Source organism: Hemibagrus wyckioides, linkage group LG03 (genome assembly GCF_019097595.1).
Source record: "Hemibagrus wyckioides isolate EC202008001 linkage group LG03, SWU_Hwy_1.0, whole genome shotgun sequence".
Taxonomy (NCBI): Eukaryota; Metazoa; Chordata; class Actinopteri; order Siluriformes; family Bagridae; genus Hemibagrus; species Hemibagrus wyckioides.
This window is the reverse complement of record NC_080712.1, coordinates 7,836,740-7,855,145: the sequence shown is the minus strand read 5'-3', so window position 1 is coordinate 7,855,145 and position 18,406 is coordinate 7,836,740. Positions and strand designations below refer to the sequence as shown.

General features: G+C 41.0%; 1 protein-coding gene across 14 annotated transcripts in view; it reads right to left on the bottom strand.

Annotated features, from left to right (window-relative positions):
- inpp4b (inositol polyphosphate-4-phosphatase type II B) overlaps positions 1-18,406 on the bottom strand; it is a 256,046-nt gene that overhangs the window by 107,631 nt on the left and 130,009 nt on the right. For all 14 annotated transcript variants that reach the window (XM_058386150.1, XM_058386137.1, XM_058386138.1 and 11 more), the window contains one exon: positions 1,436-1,544. In XM_058386150.1, coding sequence (XP_058242133.1) covers positions 1,436-1,544 — 109 coding nt within the window. The remainder of the gene's footprint in view (positions 1-1,435; positions 1,545-18,406) is intronic.

The following is an 18,406-nucleotide window of genomic DNA, read 5'->3' as shown; positions in this document are numbered from 1 at the left end:
TGCTGACTAATGAAGCCACAGAAGTGAAATCCCACTGAGCTCGTTGTCATGTTCATGGAGATTTTGGACGACTTTGTGACATTATCATACTGGAAAAAGGGTCAATTGTGGCCATAAAGAGATTCACATGGTCAGCAGGAATAATCACACAGGCTGAGGCACTCAAACCATGCTCAATTGGGATTCAAGAGTCCAGAAAATTCCCTACATCATTACACCTCCACTACCAGCCTGAACTTTTGACACAAGGTAGGTTGAGGCTACGGATTCATGCTGTTGAAGCAAAGGTTCTGAGCCTACCGTCTGCATCGACTGAGAAAAGGCGAATTTGATGCGGACTTTATTTCAATTCAATTCAATTTAGTTGTATAGCGAATTTTAACAGGTGGCTTTAAAGAAATGTAAACATTTTGAATAAGGGAAAATTATCTCCTGAAGATGACATAAGGAAGAAACCTTGAAAGGATCCAGACTCAAAAGGGAGCCCTCATCTGTGTGACACCGGAGAGTGTGATTATAAATCATTTCCTTTCTAACTGTACACTGAATAGTTGAGTACAGTTGTGTAACCAGGAGCTTTTGAGCAGCTTATGAATATGAGCATCAGAGTAATTTTTGGAATTCATTCATACTCCAAGGTCTTCAGTGACTTCTTGTGATGTGTTTCTACCCACAGAACTGCCACTTACTGTAGGGTTTTTGCTTTCTACACCATTCTGTGTAAACTCCAGACATCGGCAGGTCAATTACTCAAAGCCCGAGTCACTACTGAGATCACATTTTTTCATCCTGATGTTTGATATGTACTGACTCTGAAGCTCTCGACCTGTATCTACATGACTGGCTGCTTGTCTTTAATAGAAGTTAAACTATTTAGGACCTTAAATCATTTAATTTGGCATTCTTCCACAACACACACACTTTCCCTGCTGCACAGCTCACATTTGCATATCAGAACAAGTTAAGCTCTTATCACTTCTAACATTTGCCTGTCCAAACCTAGCTGACACATTCCAGGAAACGACTCAGCTCACACCCAGCATCTGTACTCGAACAGCGTCTTATTTCAAGGCACAGTATAATCACACAGCGTAAATTCTCTTCCAAGATAAATATAAAATACATACAACTTTGTTTTTCGTCTGCAGCAAACCCATAGCGTGGCTGCAAACGGAGCTCTGCGAAGAAGATAAAGCTTCTCTCTGTTTCGCTCGGCCTTCCGTACACACAGCTTTTTCCTCTCAGAGCAGATTAACACTGATACACAGAACACGTGCTTACACACTTGCATGCACACACACACACACACGTTTGTAAAGAGCTTGATCAATCTTAGGGGCTCTTGAGCTGCTGACACACAGACTAATCTGGTTCATATAAGTGCCAATGCTCTGCATTTAGCATAACAGCCTCTGTGTTTGTGGCTGTGTGTTACCTTCTGGTGTGCATCAGTGGCAATGTGATCCACACCGCCATCCTCGATCTCTCCCATCTTCAGGCGAGACACGACCACCGTCCCCACAGCAGCCGAATCATCTGCCGTTCTGAAAAACACAAACGAACTGCTTAAATTGTGTGTGTGTGCTGGGATTTCTGACCAAGCCCACGTCGGAGAGTGTTCACTTTCAACAGCGCTCAGATTGCGTGCGTGTTCCTCATATTAGAGACTAATAAGTTATCTAATCCTCTGCAGTGAAGGGGGAATCCGGGTCTCAGAGGTGAGTTGTTGGAAATGAGGAAAAATGAACTGCAGCCATGGAAGCAAACAGAGACCAATTATTCTGATTGATTGGCTTTAAATGGTCTGCACCTTTATAGGAGCTAATTAAGCTGTGTACCGCTCGTGCCAAAGCTACCGGATCTCCTTAGATAATACAGAGCTTTCAGAGGAAGTGTGATAGAGTGTTGTAAGGGTAGAAACTCGTCAGGATTAAGTGCCACGGCTCTCGCTATTGCTTTAGTCGTTAAAGCCGGACGTATCATTAAACACACTGTCGTGAGATTTTGGTGAAGATTAAAATCGCTCGTTGAGTCAAGATGCAAATAAATGAAAAAATTAGCTGTGTTAGCTGTAGGTCTTAAACAAACTCATGTATAAATAAAAAGCAGCAGTGGGGGACTCATGTAGGCCAAGTCCCAAGCTTCTCTACCCTTTATACAGTATGTGCTCAGTGCTATCTGGTACGAGAACTACTGCAGAAAAGAAATCAAGATACAACATAGAAAATGTATTGCACACACACACACACACACACAAATTCACACACTACGGACAGTTTAGAGAAGCAATGCATGGCTTTAGACTCAGGAGGCAACCGGAGTACCTCTGAGAAAGAACCTCGGTAAAACATGTCCATATTATTCATTCAGACCACAAATGAATTAACGCTGCATTAATCACTGTCAGATTTTTCAGAGCTCATCAGCTTACTGGCTGATTTGTTTACTCCTCTATGTGTAATATGATTATTTATTTATTTATTTAATCATTCATTTCCCATAAGCACTTCTAAGTCATTGTAATGAAGGGATGTGGGGATGAAGGGGTGGTGGGATGAGGTGATGAAAGGATGAGGGGATGAAGGGAGGGAGGGGTGAGGGTATGAAGGGAGAAGGCAATAAAGGGATGAGGGGATCAAGGAATGAAGGGATGAGGGGATGAAGGAATGAATGGGGTGAGGCAATGAATGAATGAAGGGATTAAGGGGTGAGAGAATCAAAGAATGAAGGGGTGAGGGGATGAGGTGATGAAGGAATGAGGGGATGAAGGGATGAGGAGATGATGGGATCAAGGGATGAAGGGTGAGGGGATGAGGCAATGAAGGGATGAAGGAATGAGGAGATCAAGGAATGAAGGGTGAGGGGATGAGGCAATGAAGCAATGAGAGGATGAAGGGATGAGGGGATCAAGGAATGAGGGGATCAAAAAATGAAGGTTGAGGGGATGAGGTGATGAAGCGATGAGAGAATGAGGGGATCAAGGAATGAGGGGATTGAGGAACGAAGGGTGAGGGGATGAGTCAATGAAGAGATGAGAGGATGAGGCAATGAAGGGATGACGGGATCAAGGAATGAGGTGATAGAGGAACAAAGGGTGAGGGGTTGAGGCGATGAGAGAATGAGGGGATGAAGGGATGAGGGGACCAGAGAATAAAGGGATTAAGACATGAAGGGATGAGGGGATAAAGGGATAAAGCGATGAGGGGACGAAGGGATATGGGGATGAAGGGAACACACCATAGATGGAATGGCAGACTATCCCAAGGCACCACACACACCCACATTCACACCTAGAACCAGTACAGCATAACCAATCCAGCATAACCAGTCCAGCATTATCAGTCCAGCATAACCAGTCCAGTGTAACCAGTCCAGCGTAACCAGTCCAGTGTAACCAATCCAGCATAACCAGTCCAGTGTAACCAATCCAGCATAACCAGTCCAGTGTAACCAATCCAGCATAACCAGTCCAGTGTAACCAATCCAGCATAACCAGTCCAGTGTAACCAGTCCAGTGTAGCCAGTCCAGTGTAACCAATCCAGCATAACCAGTCCAGCATTATCAGTCCAGCATAACCAGTCCAGTGTAACCAGTCCAGCGTAACCAGTCCAGCATAACGAGTCCAACGCAACCAGTCCAGTGTAACCAGTCCAGCATAACCAGTCCAGTGTAACCAGTCCAGCATAACCAGTCCAGTGTAACCAGTCCAGCGTAACCAGTCCAGCGTAACCAGTCCAGCGTAACCAGTCCAGCTACACCGACACAGAGTGGTGATGTTACTCAGTAATCAAAGCTCAGGATTGAATTCAGGACTCTGGAGCTGCGAGGCAGAAACACTACACACTTGAAATCCAGCAGGGACACAAAATAAAATCGAATCTGGGAAATATATTTCAAACAAAAAGTTTCAGAGTCTGTTTTTGTTTTTTGTCATAAAGCAGCGTTTCCTAAATGGCCAGCATTTCTCAGACTCGCCAGCGCAGGGAGGACAGCGATGTCGCTTTAAACGGAGATAAAAGGTGGGATGTGGTTTTATTCATCTCCTCTACAGTAATCTCACAGGGAGCACAGTGTGGCTGATAGATTGAAAGCTGCAGATATCATGCTGCCTTCATCCCTCAACAGGACACACGGTAGAGAAAAATTGAACACGTCCAGTTACTAGTGTAGGGTCACTACAGTCCTGTTGGTCCTGACTTTGAGGAAAACGTCCTCTACTACACCTCTTTACATTCATCACAGACTCCTGGGCTGCAGGATGGAAGCTTACTTAAGACACATTTATTGCACTGATGAAGTGGAGAGAAACTGCTGACATAAACGGTTAATTAGGGCTAAAGGGTAAAAGCTAAAGTTGCTCAATTGCAGTCAGTCAGTGAGTGAGTGAGTCAGTGAGTGAGTGAGTCAGTCAGTGAGTCTGTCAGTCAGTGAGTCAGCCAGTGAGTCAGTCTGTCAGTGAGTGAGTCAATGAGTCTGTCAGTCAGTGAGTCAGTCAGTGAGTTAGTTTGTCAGTGAGTGAGTGAGTCAATAAGTGAGTCAGTCAGTCAGTCAGTCAATCAGTCAGTCAGTTCCAGCTTCTAGTGTAGGGTCACTACAGTCCTGTTGGTCCTGACTTTGAGGTAAACGTCCTCTACTACACCTCTTTACATTCATCACAGACTCCTGGGCTGCAGGATGTCACCAGTTCTTGGGAATATGACTGAAATCATACTGAAGTCTCAGGGCAGGTTAGAAAGCAGTCGTGGATCATAGATATATATATATATATATATATTTATATATATATAGAGAGAGAGAGAGAGAGAGAGAGAGAGGGAGAGAGAGGGAGAGAGAGAGAGAGAGAGAGGGGTACTAATTACAGATGCATGCGTTTTGTTTAGAATGATTAGCGCTGCTTTGACCCTGCTTCTCTTCTTCTTCACGGACAAATCAAGCTGCTAAGTGCTGAGTGGTTTTTTTTCCCCTTACAGATAAAGCAGACCGTTGTGATTGACCTTAAATTAACTTTGCAGCTCGGGATGAGTCGCGCTCCTCCTCCGCTCGTCGCTTGCGGCAGATTCTCCCATCTGCACGCTTCCCCAGCACAAATCTAATTGTCCCCGGGCCTCTTTATGACAAAAGTTAATCAGAGAGCTTTGTTAAAGTGACAAAAAAGAACAAGAGCTTGGCGCGTCTCGTGAATAATTCGGGAAACAGTTACTTAGTGGACAAGTGGTCGGTGTCAAGGAGCTTCTTCTTCTTCTTTTTTATTCCTGCTCAACTTCACACCATGGTGCGTTCGGGCTGTTTAAGTAAAAGTCGGATGTGTTTACCAGCTTTAGTCAGGTTCGTTTAGAAGAGGATGATAGCATCAGCATTGGAGTCAGGCGCAGGCACGGATGTAAGCAACTGATAAAGTGACTCAACACAACTGGGGAAAGAAAATGCTGGAGGTTTTGTTTGCAGGAAATGTTTTTTGATGTGAGCTGATATCTGAGACGGTGAAAGTGTCAGAAGATTGATGACAGAAAATGCAAAATTACAATGCATTGAGGAATATATATGGATTAAAAAAATACATTAGATGATGCCAGGATTGGTCTGAAAATTAAAATATTTAAGTGGAAATAAATAGCTTAGGATGTAAAAACAAACAAACAAACAAACAAACAAATAAATAAATAAATAAATATTAAATTAAATGAATAAAATTAATTAATTAAAAAACAGTTGCAAGAATTGAACAAGCATGAAAAAAATGAAGACAAAAATATTTTTTATTTTTGTTTCCATGTTTTTAATGCTTGTTCAATTCCTGCAAATGTTTTGGGCATTGTTGTTTATTACGCACTCCTGATAAATGAACCAGGAAAATGTGCAAGGAAAAAGCTTACTTAAGATGCATTTATTGCAGTGATAAAGTGGAGAGGAACTGCTGATATAAACTGGTAATTAGGGTTAAAGGGTGAAAGCTAAAGTTGCTCAATCGCAGTCAGTCAGTGAGTCAAGTGAGTCAGTCAGTGAGTCAGTTAGTAAGTCAGTCAGTCAATGAGTGAGTCAGTGAGTGAGTCAGTCTGTCAGTGAGTCAATGAGTGAGTGAGTCAGTCAGTGAGTCAGCAAGTCAATCAGTCAGTGAGTCAGTCAGTAAGTCAATCAATGAGTCAGTCAGTCAGGCAGTCAGTCAGTGCTTCAGGGAGTCAGTCAGTGAGTCAGTCAATGAGTCAGTTAATCAGGCAGTTAGTCAGTGCTTCAGGGAGTCAGTCAGGCAGTCAGTCAATGAGTCAGTGAGTCAGTCAATGAGTCAGTCAGTCAGGCAGTCAGTCAGTGCTTCAGTGAGTCAGTCAATGAGTCAGTCAGTCAGGCAGTCAGTCAGTGAGTCACTGAGTCAGATGAGATTACAAACTAATCCTTTATGTGGCAATTTAGAGTAAGAGGAAACTCATCCTGATTGACGTTGCTCAGCTCTGAATATTTCTATAATCTGTCAAGAGCAGAATCATCTCTATCAATCAGCCACATTAACTTTCTCTATTAAATGCAGTCTGAGCAGAATTCTACTCCATCAGACAAACAGATGTGACACAACAAAACAAAACAAAAGAAAAACAGACAAAATATCAGCTTTGTCTGCATGCTTAATGTGTTTTCTCAGACTCCACACACACACACATATATGCACAAACACACACACTCCACACACACACACATATGCACAAACACACACACATGCACACACTCCACACACACACACGCATATGCACACACACACACACACACGCATATGCACAAACACACACACATGCACACACACACACACACGCATATGCACACACACACACACACACACACGCATATGCACACACACACACGCATATGCACAAACACACACATGCACACACACACACACACACGCATATGCACACACACACACACACACACGCGCTGACACACACACACACGCATATGCACACACACACATGCATATGTACACACACACAGAAATATGCACACAAACACAAACACACACAAAGAAACACAGACACACACACACACGCATATGCACACACACACGCATATGCACACACACACACACACGCATATGCACAAACACACACACATGCACACACACACACGCATATGCACACACACACACACGCATATGCACACACACATGCACACACACACACACACGCATATGCACACACACACACACACACACGCATATGCACAAACACACACACACACACATGCACACACTCCACACACACACGCATATGCACACACACACACACACGCATATGCACACACACACACACGCATATGCACACACACACACACACACGCATATGCACACACACACACACACACACGCATATGCACACACACACACACACACACGCATATGCACACACACACACACACACACGCATATGCACACACACACACACACACACGCATATGCACACACACACACACACACACGCATATGCACACACACACACACACGCATATGCACACACACACACACGCATATGCACACACACATGCATATGTACACACACACAGAAATATGCACACAAACACACACAAAGAAACACAGACACACACACACACGCATATGCACACACACACGCATATGCACACACACACACACGCATATGCACAAACACACACACATGCACACACACACACACGCATATGCACACACACACACACACACACGCATATGCACACGACATGCACACACACACACACGCATATGCACACACACACACACACACGCATATGCACAAACACACACACATGCACACGCACACACACGCATATGCACACACACACACACACGCATATGCACACACAGACACACACGCATATGCACACACACATGCATATGTATACACACAGAAATATGCACACAAACACAAACACACACAAAGAAACACAGACACACACACACACGCATATGCACACACACACACACGCATATGCACACACACACACGCATATGCACAAACACACACACATGCACACACACACACACGCATATGCACACACACACACACACGCATATGCAAACACAGACACACACGCATATGCACACACACACATGCATATGTACACACACACACAGAAATATGCACACAAACACAAACACACACAAAGAAACACAGACACACACACACACGCATATGCACACACACACACGCATATGTATACACACACACAGAAATATGCACACAGAGAAACACATACACACACAAAGAAACACACACACACACGCACATGCATGCATATGTATACACACACACACACACACACAGAAATATGCACACAGAGAAACACATACACACACAAAGAAACACAGACACACACACGCACATGCATGCATATGTATACACAAACACACACACACACACACACACAAAAATATGCACACAGAGAAACACAGACACAAAAACACACATGTACCTGCACAAAGAAACACAGACAGACATACAGACAGACAGACATACAGACACACACAAAGACACACACGGTCAGACAGAAACACACACACACACACAAAATGGTGGGAAAAGAACACATTTGATGAAGCCATGATTGGTCTGACATTTAAAACATATAAATGGAAATAAATTGCTTGGAATATAATTTAAATAAATCACACAACTAATGTCAACTTCTTTTTTACCCCCCCCACCCCCCCACAGTGTGTTATTTTTGCTCAGAGATCGGATCGGACGGAACAGACTCATCTGACTGTCTTTCCTTTTGTTCCACTGAAAGATCAGCTTTAACGAATGAGGAAAGCTGAAGTCTTTCTGTCCAGCAACCAGAGCAGCATGAAACTGGACCAGGCTGAGTGTCCATAGACACGATATGACATATGACAACACACACACACACACACACATACACACACTCCTATACAGTACATAAGGCTTGTTCCACTGCTGCAGGCCTGCGACAGAAATGTGACAAGTGTGTGTGCTCTGGAGAGCTGGTCTGAGGCTACAGAGTGTGATGTGTGAAGTCAGGTCCATAAATCAACCCTCTATCCTCAAGACTCCATCAATTACTACGAAGGACCTGTGGGTTTTACTCAGATCTGTTTGTAGCTGTACAAAGATAACACACAAAAGAAAGAAAGAAAGATTAAAATAAAATAAAATAAAATAAAATATGTTAATATTTTTTAAAGAAAGAAAGAAAGCAAGGAATCAAGAAATTAATAAAAATATGCTTAGCTCAGGTCAAACCCAAGACATCAGCATAAGAATCAAAGAAATGCCAACACAGCAAACTTCTTCTTCTTTTATATATATATATATATATATATATAATATATTTATTTATTAATTTTTCTACCTCCTTACTTCCTAAGACCGAATCCACCATTTTGGCATGAGATAAAAAGAAAAGTAGAGCTTTTAAAGTCAGCATCAGACCTCTCACGGCTTCTGATCTTCACTTCCTTGGAAGTCCAGCGTTAACCCAATTAAACTTCTAACACAAGTCATGATGAAATTACATCTCCGAGCCGTGTACAGGGTCTCGAGGCTGAGTTTACCAATTAACCCCCGAGTCAGAGATGACCAAAGCACTGTAGCTTCTGCCGCTTCGGACACACGGCTAAATATAAACCTGTGCTGTTTGAAAGCCAGGGGTTGACCAAATACATAATCACCATCTTGTTCACACTAGTAGAGAATCTGAGCAGTGTGTGTGTGTGTGTGTGTGTGTGTGTGCTGTGTTCATGTTCATTAAGCTCACACATTCACCATATGGGGGGAAAAATAGACTTGACCTTTCGTAAAATTGTACATTATTCGACTCTATTTCATTTAAATATGTCTTTGGTTCAACTAAGCTAAACTAATAATGAGGCATTTTAAAAATAAGCAGATTTCAATTAAAATGAATTATAAATAAGTAGCATGTTAAGCATCACTTAAAATTCCCAAGTCCTCAAACGTTTTAAGCATGTTTTCTCCACCTAAACCACTTTTCCTTGCTGATAGCATCCGTTAAAGCTGAATTTAATATCAATTTTTATTTCAATTTTTTTTTTATTTGTCCAACTTAAGAATTGAACATGGAATGCTTGGCTTGGGTCAGTTGTTTGTAAGCAGCCATACAGTTTACATACGCTTCGTATCGGTCATATTTTTGGGTGGCTGGAACGGATTATCTGCATTTACATTATTTCTCATGGGAAAATTCTTTTCTCAGTACAAATTTTCGTCTTAAGAACTCGCCTCCAGAACCAATTAAATTCGTACGCCGAGGTTCCACTGTACTGACAGAAACTCAGCTCAGAGTGCTTGAGGCTCCATGATGAGATTTTTCAGTACTTTCAGATGCACCCCTGCATTTTAAACCAAACCTGTTAACTGGACAGATGTGGGGGCGGAGTTTACCTGTACCGCAGCCAACCACATGAGGGCATTAGAGATTTTGACAGCACTGCATTTTTAAGGTCACTCTCCTGACAAGAAGCAACTCATGAAGGATCTAAAGCTATGTCCGAATTTCTGTGAAGATGCTCTGGGACACTGATAAAATTGATCTGAAGAATAATGATGTGCCCAGAATATCTAATTACATCATTTCTAGCCATATTTACATCATTTCATAATTTCATTAATTTTTTAAACCTAACTTTGTATCTAGAAATGTTTTTCCTTTATTTATTAAAATATCAAGAGATAAAAATCAGATAAATAAAAATCAATATCAGTAAATAAATATCAAGAAATAAAAATCAATCAATAAAAATCAATATCACTAAATAAATATTAATAAATAAAAATCATATAAATACAAATCTATATCAGTAAATAAATATTATTAAATAAAAATCATATAAATAAAAATCACTATCAGAAAATAAATATCAATAAATAAAAATCAGCATATGTTTTTTTTTTTTTATCAAACACACAGGACAAATGCGAAAAAGAAATAAAAACCATCATATGGTTGTGTTGTGACTAAATGGCTATTTAAAGCTATTTCTTTAAAAAATAATAAAATAAATTTTTTTTTTAAAAATTGCACTAAAAACAGAGATTGAATTTGGATTCTGGTAAAATTCCCAGAACTGAGTGGGTTGGAGTTTGTTTATTTGGCATATGCTGTGTGAATACAATATGCACACGCACACACACACACACACACACACACACACACACACACACACACACACACTCAACTGGGTTAGATTTTGATTCAGAAAAGTAGGTTGGAGAATCAGCCAAAACAAACAGGTTAGTCTCATCTCCTGAGCCAACAGAACAATCCAGTTCACTAAAATCACAATGACCGACGAAACAGGAACAAGTCACATTTTGTTGAGCCAAAAATATTGTAGCAAAAATAACTGACCAGCAGTGACAGTTACCTCTATAGACCGAAGGTACTGTATGGAGGAGGTGAGGGACATGTAAATACGTTTGTATCTATACCCAGTTAAATAGGAAGCAAGCATCAAGACTTTCCTCAGCTTCTAAATTGTTATTTCAGCTTTTATTTATACAACCAGCGGCCTGTCAAAGGTTTAGCGAAATCCTTCCTTTTCCTTGTAATTTTCGGAATAATATTTGATTTTAAGCTCCCTGACCACTCTTCAAAGCTGAACGAAGGCGACCCTAACATCATTTCTATTCACATCCGTAGCAGATTTCTCTACTCAGCACCATTCCTACCACTGAGCAAGAAAACGCTTAGAGCTGTTTCCTCAAATCTTACTCACAATGGAAGCGTACAGTTTATAAAAAATAAATAAATAAATAAAAAAAGACCCTTAATGGAAAACGTTTTAAAGCCATGAGAATGAAAATCATAAAATATTAAAATATAATATAACAATAAATTATTATTATTTAAAATATTATTTTATCCAGATTTCTGACAAGGGAGCATTAAATAAAAACATTAAAATTCAGTTACATTATTATTATTATTTTTTTGCTCCATCACCCCCCGAGAACCCCACATCTGAAAATGTAAACATCTGGATACAGCTGTGTAGCTAATTTACAAATACCTCTGAATGAATCTGAATCTCATTCAAACTTTTTTTTAAAAAAAAAAAAAGAAAAAAAGAAAAAAATTGACAAATCCATTATACATTAATTGAAAATAAATAAATAAATAAATAAATAAATAAATAATAATAATCAAATCCATTATACATTATTAAAATAAGTAACAAACAAACAAATGAACAAACAAACAAATAAAGAAATAAACAGCCAAGATTTATTTATTATTAAATCAGGTCAAACCTCTACTTTTTTTCAGTAGAGAAAAAGACTCAAGGACAGAGAAAGGTGTCTGTGTTTTCTGTACACATACTCCAGTTCATCTTGCGAATGCCTTTCACGCTAAGAAATCTGTGAGGTACGAGGAACATTTGCTGCTCATATGAACCTGTGATGAAGGAAGTTTATTTTCCCTCCTAATGAACACACAGCTGTCTAAGTAACTCTGCATTCAGCAATCTGTTTCGTTAGCTGGCGTGAAAACCACTTTCGTAAACCGATGTGTCCCTGAACGGCTGTTACCACGGTGATGGCGGGCGTGTCACGGGCGTGTACTAGACACTATCCCAAAGTAGAGCTCCGGGATTGTGCGTGCGGCGAAAAAGACACCAGTGCATTCCTCCTCCACATATCCATCTAACCTGTCTCACTCCATCTCTCTGACCTGCTGCCTCACTCAAACCCGGACCTCTCAGTGGGGCGATGACGTGAAGGCGCTCCATACGTCTCTGTCCACCTGCCGGCGAGTCTGGCTCTCGTTTCTGACCTAGATAAAAGCTGGACAGGGCTAAATATAGCAAGCGGCTTATCGAGGACAAATGCCTTGATGATGCCGAGTCCGTGATGCTGGTAAAATATACACCGGTATAGCAGTGAACTGATCTACCTCTTTTTTCTCATGACTAAGCAAAAATTTGCATTTTGTGTGTGTGTGTGACAATCATTGCAACATCACTGCAGGCTCTGTTAAAAAAACAACAAAAAAACAGGGATGCTGTGGATCGCCAAGAGACGAGGGAGACAGATGGAGGCTTTGATTGAATTCCAGGATTTTCTAAACACACACACACACACACACACACACACACACAATCACTTCTTAGCCACTGCCTATTTTCCCACTCACCCGTCTGACATTGCAGATCCTCCACTGCAGTCAGAAGCCGTGTAGCGTGTGGGCGACAGGGCAGAGGTCATCCTGCTCATTAAGCGTGATTAAGACGACGACACGAGCCGAGTTTCGGAAACAGCTTTCTCAGCTGCTTTGCTTTGCTCTCTGATCCCGTCTCCATCTATCTGTCCTAGACAACAGGGTTCGCTCAGGCCTGCGTCCCCTGACATCAGATTCATAGCGTGTGAGAAGTCAATAAGACGAATCAAACGGCCCGTCGAGAGTCTGACGGCTCTTTAATTGAAGGTGATGTGATGAGTGAATGAACTGACCACAAGGGTGCTTATGGGGATAATACAAGTGTGTGTGTGCTCAGTTTACATTTAGGACACGCCCTTATCCAGAGGGACTTACTAAGGGTTAAGGGCCTTGCTCAGGGGCCCAGCAGTAGCCTTACATAAAAGCAGCAGCTGGAAACATCTGCCTCCCTTTAAACAGCTTCTTATAGGTGAAGTGACCAAAAAAAACCTCCTGAAGACCTGCCCATAGAGGAAAACTCATACAGATTTATCTCATTTATATAAATGAGCAACTGAAGGTTAAGGGCCTTGCTCAGGGGCCCAGCACTAGCAGCTTGATGTCCCTGGGATTTCAACTCACAACCTTCTGAGCACTACACCAACATTTTAACCACTTAGCTAAAAATAATAGATCAATTAAATTTCTAATAAACCTGTGATTTGCACTGCAGCTGGAAGCTTCTGTTATTAAATACTATTCAACACCTTCCGACCAATCAGATTCAAGAATTCTCCCACACTGTGCTACAGCCAGATTGAAATATTTCATCATCACATACACTATATTTACTCGCAATGTTGAACAAATCTCCGGCGTTTCAGGAACAATACAGTAAAGCCATTTTTGTGTGGCAGAATAAAATACAGTATGTCAGGGATGAGACGAATCCGATCCGGTTGCTGATCCGAGGTGTTTCAGACTGGATCAGTGTGTTTTATATCTGGAGTGTTACACGGAAGCTAAATCTCTCTCTAATCAGCCATGGATTAAAACGAGCGAATAAACGAGTGTGGATGCAGGTCCATCTCTCCAACACGTACCGGCTACACAACCAAAATAAGCTGCTTCCAGTTATCTGTGTGGCAGGTGGATTTGCATGTGCACACACACACACACACACACATACACACACATACACACACACACACATACACACACACACACACACACCATTCTTTCCGCTTTTCTCTTTTTCTCCTATTAGCAATTCTTCTCTGTGAATATAAGCAGTTTCTCTCACTTTCTATCTCTCTGTCCCGCTTTCTTTGTCTGTCTCTCTCTCTCTGTCTGTCTCTCTCTTTCTCTTCCTGTCTGTCTCTGTGTCTCTGTCTCTCTTTCTTTCTCTCCCTGTCCATCTCTGTGTCTCTCTTTCTCTCCCTGTCTGTCTCTGTGTCTCTGTCTCTCTTTCTCTCCCTGTCCATCTCTGTGTCTCTCTTTCTCTCCCTGTCCGTCTCTGTCTCTCTCTTTCTCTCCCCATCTCTCTCTGTGTCTCTGTCTCTCTCTTTCTTTCTCTGTCCATCTCTGTCTCTCTATTTCTCTCCCTGTCCATCTCTGTCTCTCTATTTCTCTGTGTGTCTGTCTTGCTTTCACGCTCCATCTCTCTATTACTCTCTCTCTTTCTCTGTACACTCTCTCTCTCTCTATCTCCATCCGTTTCTCTCTCTCTCTCTGTCTGTCTTTCTCTTTCTGTCTGTTTCACTAACTCTCTGTGTCTGTCTGTCTCTTTCTCATTCTGTCTTTCTGTCTGTCCCACATTCATTCTCTCTCTCTCTCTCTCTCTCTCTCTCTCTTTCTCTCCCCCTCTCTCTCTCAGCATCAGCACCCTGGGTTTCTCATCTAAATTGTGTTCCTCAAAGCAGGCCGTGGCCTTCTGTCTTTTATTTTCATAAAGCATCATTACCCGCCGCGTGCTGCGTTCAGGATCCAGGCAGCGAGAGGATATGTTCAAGAGAGAAGAGCCCCGATCGCTGACAACAAAATAAAAGAAACAGGTTGCAAACAAGGAGGCCGGTTACTAACCCCGAGCTCGACTCAACACCAGGAGGATCCGGTAGCATTATGCAAAACTGACAGCAGGAAGAAGGACGAGCTCTGTGAGCTGTAATAGAGACAGAGGTATTTGTGTGTGTGTGTGGCTCTGGAAAACTGATACACACACACAGAAATATCTCTACACACACACACACACACACAATCCCGGCATTAGAAACATCCTGAGCAGAAAGCAATTTGGTGGGAAGGAGAAATGCTTTCACAGTTCATCAATCGGGGGGTTCTGTTATCACGTAATCGACACGGCAAAATCTCCAGTGATAAATTAACACTTTCAAATAAGGCTGGTGTGATTAAAGAGTGTGCGCCGGAGAGTAGGTCGGCGATGTAATTAAATTCAACACTGATTCTGCTGTGCGATTTAGTTAATTTGATGCTGAAATAATCTTTCAGCAAGCGCTCCTTCGTTAATAAGATGAAATGCCGTTTCAACGTGTTTGCCGAACACCACCGCTAGCGAGTTCTTACTCATTAGCGACGCCTCGGAGTCACGGCTTTTGGACATCGATTCGACTTTCAGAGCCGTTCTCATGACGTGGAACTTGGCTTGAAGCCTTCCGGCTTCGTGGCTTTCACAGTTAACCGTATACATCGACGATGTTGATCAATTGTTTCGAATTGTTCGAAGTGTTTTGTTTCGAAACTAAACTACTTCACTCCGGATCGATACACCGCTCACCATAACAGCCCCAACTCCTGGCGCTGAGACCAAACACATGATGCGGTTCATGCCTTTGCTTTAGCGAAATTCCCAAACCACTCAAAATGACCAGCGATCAGTTCTCCACTCCGGAGTTTATAGACAGTTTACACCCATTAAAATCATAAAAACATTTTTTTTTTAGTTTGCTGGAGTGTGAAAACTGTCTACAAAGTCCGGAGTAGAGAACTGATCGCTGGTCATTTTGAGTGGTCTGGGAATTTTAACTAAAGCAAGGCTTCTGGAGGTCATGAATGCATGAACTAGCTTCTCTGCATCAGATACAGATAAGATGTTTCTTGTCCTATTCAGTGTGTATTCGGGTCTGGCGCCAAGTGAACAGTGGCTTGGATGTTCACCTGTTTGATTCATACAGCCTGGGTTGGAGATTTGATTTCTGCCTCCATCATATGTGTGTGTGTGTGTGTGTGTGTGTGTGTTCTCCCTGTGTCTCGGGGGTTTTCTCATGGTACTTTGGTTTCCTCCCCAAGTACAAAGACATGTATTGTAGGCTGACTGGAATGTCTAAATTGTCCATAGTGTGTGTGTGTGTGTGTGCATGTGTGTGTGTGTGTGTGTGTGTGTGTGTATGATTGAAGAAACATCTCATCTGTATCTGATGCACAGTAGCTAGTTCATGCATTCATGACCTCCAGAAGCAAGCTTTGATTTGGGTTTGATATCTTGTGTGAAGCCTAAAAATGGCATTAGTGACTGTTAGATCAATCCATGTTTTTAGTAATATCCGGTGACATCTCTTCACATTCCATTTCTTTTTAATAAAAAAAAACAGTGTTTAGATGAGAAACTTCGCTCTCTGCAACGCCACAGGCTCTGGAAATGGAAGAAAGATGAATGAAGTGGAATAGCGACATCGACCAATTAGGAGGTAAAGGTGTGTTAATCATGTCATCTGTCTTTTTATTTATTTATTTATTTATTTATTTTATTATGCCTGGAGGAAAAGACTGAAGATCAGAAAACGATCTATTCAATTTCATTTGTACAGCACTTTTAACTAGTCTCAAAGCAGCTTTACAGAACATAAGAAATATAGAACAAAAAGTTCAAGATTAATATTAGACTTATATTTCAATTGATTTGTAATTATCTCTTATAAGCAAGTCTGAGGAGACTGTGGTGAGGAAAAACTCCCTTAGATGATAAGAGGAAGAAACCTCATCCTCATTTGGGTGACACCCAGTGACATGAGAATGTGAATGATCATAAACACCCGAGAGTGTGATTATAAATTATTATAAACACCCGAGAGTGTGATTATAAATTGTTATAAACACCCGAGAGTGTGATTATAAATTGTTATAAACACCCGAGAGTGTGATTATAAATTGTTATAAACACCCAAGAGTGTGATTATAAATTGTTATAAACACCCAAGAGTGTGATTATAAATTGTTATAAACACCCAAGAGTGTGATTATAAATTGTTATAAACACCCGAGAGTGTGATTATAAATTGTTATAAACACCCAAGAGTGTGATTATAAATTGTTATAAACACCCAAGAGTGTGATTATAAATTGTTATAAACACCCAAGAGTGTGATTATAAATTGTTATAAACACCCAAGAGTGTGATTATAAATTGTTATAAACACCCAAGAGTGTGATTATAAATTGTTATAAACACCCAAGAGTGTGATTATAAATTGTTATAAACACCCAAGAGTGTGATTATAAATTGTTATAAACACCCAAGAGTGTGATTATAAATTGTTATAAACACCCAAGAGTGTGATTATAAATTGTTATAAACACCCAAGAGTGTGATTATAAATTTTTATAAACACCAGAGAGTGTGATTATAAATTTTTATAAACACCGGAGAGTGTGATTATAAATTTTTATAAACACTGGAGAGTGTGATTATAAATTTTTATAAACACTGGATAGTGTGATTATAAATTGTTATAAACAGGACAGAGTGTGATTATAAATTGTTATAAACACCGAAAAGTGTGATTATAAATTATTAGAAACACCAGAGTGTGATTATAAATTGTTAAAAGCAGCAGAGAGTGTGATTATAAATCGTAATAAACACCTTGGAGTGTGATTATAAATTGTTATAAACAGCAGTGTGATTATAAATGATTAGAAACACTGCGGAGTGTTTCTACAGTAATATACTCAGTAGGAGTTGTGTAACCAGGAGCTCCTGAGCAGCTCATAAATTAGCTCAACATCTGAGTTCATTGTAGATTCAACACCAACTCCTCGGTGCCAGAGCCTTCAGATGCTCAATGATGGAGGTACAGCTTATGTAGAATATTATTTTGTGTATTGATTAGGAGGTTGTGGTCCTCAAAGTCCACATGGGGTTGGCATCTTCTATTCGATCTCTGGAGTGATGCCACAGAAGAACCATTTGTCTCCAGTCTCAACACTTTTGTGAAAATCTACATGAGATTGCAT